Source organism: Gekko japonicus, unplaced genomic scaffold (assembly GCF_001447785.1).
Source record: "Gekko japonicus isolate JY-2015 unplaced genomic scaffold, Gekko_japonicus_V1.1 scaffold1395, whole genome shotgun sequence".
NCBI classification, from domain to species: Eukaryota; Metazoa; Chordata; class Lepidosauria; order Squamata; family Gekkonidae; genus Gekko; species Gekko japonicus.
The window spans coordinates 397,170-402,485 of NW_015161440.1; the positions used below are offsets into that span (position 1 = coordinate 397,170).

Below are 5,316 nucleotides of genomic sequence, written 5' to 3' on the forward strand. Positions count from 1 at the left end.
ATTTTCTGGTTCATTCCAGTGCTCCCTCTAAGCTGTGGAATCTTGCGATCAAGAATTCCACTTTGTGAGCTACTGGCATTAAGGCTGTGAGTGAGCAATTTGGCTGCTGCATAAATCATTTTGCTCTGGAGCCGTCCCTCCTGAGCCAAGACAAAAATGTGTGAGCCGAAGGCTAAAACACTGTGAGCTAACTCACACTAACTCAGCTTAGAGGGAACACTGCCCCACCTGAAGAGATCCTGAGTTTGGGGCAGCTCAGACTGTGCAGTACAGACTCATGGGATGGCGTCATAACCAAGTCCAGTCATTTGGGGAGAGAAGGCCTCTGGCCTCATATGGGGGGCCTCCTTCCCTTCCCTTCCCCCCTGCCACACTCAAAAATCACCAAGTGGGGTAGGGTTGCCAGCTCTTTGATTGGAAATTCCTGGAGATTTTTTTGGGGGGTTGAGTCTGGGGAGAGGACAGGATTTGGGGAGGGGAAGGACCTCTGCGGGGTATAATGCCATGGAGTCCACCCATGTGATTAACACTTGGAATTCACTGCCACAGGAGGTGGTGGTGGCTACAAGCATGGATGGCTTCAAAAGGGAATTAGATAAGCATATGGAGCAGAGGTCCATCAGTGGCTATTAGCCACAAGGTCTGGATAGGAACTCTCAGTCTGGAGCAAGGGATGCTCTGTATTCTTGGTGCTGGGGGGGTCAACAGTGGGAGGGCTTCTAATGTCCTGGCCCCACTGCTGGACCTCCTGATGGCATTGGTATTTCTGGCCACTGTGTGACACAGAGTGTTGGACTGGATGGGCCTTTGGCCTGATCCAACATTGGCGTCTCTTATGTTCTTATGTTATGTTCACCAAAGTGGCCCTTTTATCCAGGAGAACCAATCTCTATCATCTGGAGGTCAGTTGTAATTCCAGGAGATCTCCAGCCCACACCTGGGCATTGGCAACCCTACAATGGAGCATCTTGCTTTTCATCCCATCTCCTCTGACAACCCCCCCCCCTGCAAAATACTTCCTTCATTTGTTTAGAGTCCACCTTATCACTCAATTGAAACAGGCTCAGATGCAGTTAAACTCTGAATTCCAGAGCCAGGAAGCAACATCAGGGGGAGGCCTTGGTCTCTCGGCCCTGTTGCTGGACCTCCAGAGGAACTGGTTGGCCGCTGTGTGAGACAGGAGGCTGGACTAGAGGGACCCTCACTGGTCTGATCCAGCAGGTCTCTTCTGAGGTTCTTATGAAGGCCTCGGCCTCTAAGCCTTGTTTGTTGGCCCTCCAGAGGAACAAGCTGGCTGCTGTGTGAGACAGGAGGATGCTGGACTAGATGGACCATTGGTCTGATCCAGGAGGGCTCTTCTGATGTTCTTATCAGGGGAAGGCCTCAGCCTCTCTGCCCTGTTGTTCGGCCCCCCAGAAGAGCTGGTTGGCCCCTGTGTGAGATGGGATGCTGGACTGGATGGACCCTCACTGGTCTGATCCAGCAGGTCTCTTCTGAGGTTCTTATGAAGGCCTCGGCCTCTAAGCCTTGTTTGTTGGCCCTCCAGAGGAACAAGCTGGCTGCTGTGTGAGACAGGAGGATGCTGGACTAGATGGACCATTGGTCTGACCCAGCAGGGCTCTTCCAAGGTTCTCATCAGGGGAAGGCCTCAGCCTCTCTGCCCTGTTGTTGGCCCTCCAGAAGAGCTGGTTGGCCCGTGTGTGAGTCGGGATGCTGGACTGGATGGACCACGTGCTCTGATCCAGCAGGGCTCTTCTGATGTGCTTATGAATTTCAGTAAAGTTTCCTTTCAGCATTGCATTTCATCTTCCCAGCAGGTCCTTGTGAAGCCGGTGAGGTGCCGGTCCGTCTAGTCTCTGGGGAGAGGCAAGCAGGAGACGGGACCTCCCTTCCAGAGACACCCAACCCCAAAATGGTGAGCCCCTCTGCCTAGGGTTGCCAGGTCTGAGTTGGAAAATACCTGGAGACGTTGGGGTGGAGCCTGAGGAGGGCGGGGCTTGGGGAGAGGAGGGGCCTCAGCATGGTACCATGCCATAGAGTCCACCCTTCAAAGCAGCCATTTTCTCCAGGGGGGGCGGATCTCTATCAGCTGGAGATCAGTTGTAAAGGCGGGAGATCCCCAGGCCCCACCTGGAGACCGGCAACCCTACCTCTGCCAGTTACAGGCCTGGCCTCGGAGGGAAGGAGGGAGGGGTGTGGGTGGCCAGCTACTGACCCCCACCGGAGCAACTCCATTTGTTTTCAGATGTCAGCCGTCTATGCAGAACTGGAAACCCGGCTGACTACGGGCTTCGGAGGGAAGCTGGGGAACTTGACTTCGCACAGGGCGTCACCTCCGGTCTCAGAACAGGCAAACTCAGCAGGTAAATCCCTCCGTGTCTCGGCTTCAGAGCAGAGGTTCGAGCCCAGCCGGGATGGAGCTGGAGCACAGGATTCACGGAGAGGCCTCGGAAGCCAAGTGATGCTGCTGAGATCAACAAGCGGTAGGGTGCTTGCAGTGTGGAAGGAACTAAAACGATCTTTCATGACGAGAACCGAATGAAGAGCAATCAGTGTTTTCTCTCCTGGTGGACGACCCGGGCTGGCCTGATCACTGCCAGTGTTGGAAGCTAAGCAGGGTCGGTTCCGGTTAGTCCTTGGATGGGAGACCGCCGAGACAGTCCAGGGTTGCTGCGCAGAGGCAGGCAATGGCCAACCGCCTCTGGTCACCTCTTGCCTTGACCTGGATGGCCCAGGCTGGCCCGATCTCGCCAGATCTCAGTAGCTGAGCAGGGTGAGCCCTGGTTAGTCGGATGGGAGATCGCTGAGGGAGCCCAGGGTAGCTCCGCAGAGGCAGGAAATGGCAAACCTCCTCTGAATATCACCCACCTCGAAAACCCTACGGGCAGGGCTCTTTTTGTAGAAAAAGCCCAGCAGGAACTCATTAGCATAATAGGCCACACCCAATACAGCACAGCTCATTAGCACATTAGGCCACACCCACATGTTACCAGAAGTGTGGTTATCCAGCCACACCCACCTTTTGCTTGTTATTCTGTTTACCTTGTTTGTTGTCAAAACCCAGGGCCTTTTTTTGTAGCAGGAACTCCTTTGCATGTTAGGCCACACACCCCTAATGTAGCCAATCCTAATGAGTTTCTGCTGTTGGGTGTGGCCTGTTATGCTAATGAGTTCCTGCTGGGCGTGGCCAACTCGGGAGCCAGCCGGAACTCCGTTTCTGTGCGTCCCTGCCCAAAAATAGCCCTGCCTACGGGCATACGTCTGCTGTGACTTGATAGCATGTTCCACCAGCAGTCTTTCAGTCCTAACCTGGATGGTCCAGGCTGACCCGATCTCATCAGATCTTGGACGCTAAGCAGGGTCAGCCCAGGTCAGTATTTGGATGGAATGTCCAGGGATGCTATTGCAGAGGGAGGCTATGTCAAACCACCTCTGAACGGCTCCTGCCTTAAAAACCCTACAAGGTCGCCAGGAGTCAGTCTTGCCTTGATTCCTCTTTCCAGCAGGCCCCTAGCCAGGATGTTGTGGCTTGTGGGGCAGATTTTTTTTCTGGTGGGGCTGAAGTTCTCAGTGCAGAAAGAAAAGCCACTCAGCCAATAGAAAGCTGTGACCAGGATAGATCTCTGAATTGCAGGCTGTCAACCACTTGAGATGACGGTTCTCAGCTGCTGCAAGTTAATCACTTCTGCCAGCCGAAGCAACAATTCTGATCACAAGCCAGCAGGTGGGGGTGATGACTTCTACAGTCAAGAAAGCCAAAACTTAGGCAGGAAAACTCTCTTAAAGGAGACCCATTTCTTGACACAGAGTGAGAAGGGATCCTAGAGGCCACCTACTCCAACCCCCTTGCTCAGTGCGGGAATTAGTCAACGACAGCGCCCCACTCTGCTTAAAGGAGTGCATACCTTTTAAAAAGTGTTTTAATTTTGAAATGATTGGGAAAAGCATTTACAGGAGAAATTCTTGTGGGGCTGTGGCTTTAAGAAAGGGGGCAGAGCCCCCCAAAGCCCCACTGTAGCTACGGGCCTGCCCCCAGGACAAGAGAGGAGGGGCATAGTGAAAGCAGCAGCATTCCTCCTGCAAGCTTGCCCTAGTCACGGTGGGCCTTTGTGACCTGAAGGGGTCTTCCTCGCTTCTCTGCAGGTGCGCGGAAGACCGGCATGGCCATCTCCTGGCAGAACGCTGCCCCATCCGCCCAGTCTTGCTACTACCACTCGCTCGGCGGCCTGCCCTCGCCCAGCAGCACGGAATCCAACCCCTACGTCAGCCTGGACAGCAGCCCGGCCCCCTCCCCCAAGCACGGTGACTACCCCCTCAGCCCCCTCTCCCGGCGGAAGAAGCTCTTCACCTTCTCCCGCCCGCCGCGCAGCAGGGACACGGACCGCTTCCTGGACGCCCTGAGCGAGCAGCTGGGACACCGGATCACCATCGTGGACGACTTCCTCACGCCGGAGAACGATTACGAAGAGGTGGGCCCCCCGCGCTCCACGCCACCGGCAGAGATGGGCCAGGGTCGAAAACTGGCTTGCGAACGAGGAAGACTGCCCCGCCCCAGATCTTGAATTTGTGGGATTTGGTCAAGGGGAGATGTACTTCCAAGGAGCAAATTTGATAGTCAGTCACTGGAGGTGGCTCAAGTGGTTAAGACGCTGAACTGCAGGCTGTGGAAGGTCAGTAGTTCAGCAGTTCGAGACCCGGGTGCCGCAAGACGGAGTGAGCTCCCGTCTCTAGTTCCCGCTCCTGCCAACCTAGCAGTTCGAAAGCAAGAAATTGCAAGTAGATAAATAGGGACCACTTCGGTGGGAAGGGAACAGCGTTCCATGCGCCTTGGTGTTTAGTCATGCAGGCCACATGACCACGGAAACGTCTTCGGACAGCGCTGGCTCTTCGGCTTTGAAACGGAGACGAGCACCGCAACCCTAGAGTCGGACTCCACTGGCTTTCGAGCAAGGGAACCTTTACCTTTCCACCGGGGGTGTGGCGGGGGGGGAGTGGTGAATGTCCTGCATTGATGACCCTTGGGGGATCCCTTCAAACCTTATGATTCTAGGAGTCCTGCCACAAGGAGGGCCAAAGGAGGCCAGGGCGAGGCCGGCCTCCCCTGGGAGAGGGATGTCCCTCGCGCCCCCCATCCCCGGCCCCTTTGGGCACGCCTGCCTCTCAGCCGCCTTTACCCGCCCTCTCTTTGCCACAGATGAGCTTTCACGATGAGCAGGGCAGCTACGTCGCCAACGACCTGAGCAGCGCCAGCGAGTACCAGAGCAGCAGCGACGGCAGCTCCCTGACCTACTCCAGCTTGTCCGACCAGATCCCGCC

At 55.6% G+C, this 5,316-nt stretch overlaps 1 protein-coding gene across 1 annotated transcript in view; it reads left to right on the top strand.

Annotated features, from left to right (window-relative positions):
- The window catches only part of GRID2IP (glutamate receptor, ionotropic, delta 2 (Grid2) interacting protein), a 113,362-nt gene that overhangs the window by 61,600 nt on the left and 46,446 nt on the right, over window positions 1-5,316 (top strand). The window contains exons 12-15 of the mRNA XM_015429022.1: window positions 1,815-1,915; window positions 2,246-2,363; window positions 4,144-4,469; window positions 5,195-5,313. Coding sequence (XP_015284508.1) covers window positions 1,815-1,915; window positions 2,246-2,363; window positions 4,144-4,469; window positions 5,195-5,313 — 664 coding nt within the window. The remainder of the gene's footprint in view (window positions 1-1,814; window positions 1,916-2,245; window positions 2,364-4,143; window positions 4,470-5,194; window positions 5,314-5,316) is intronic.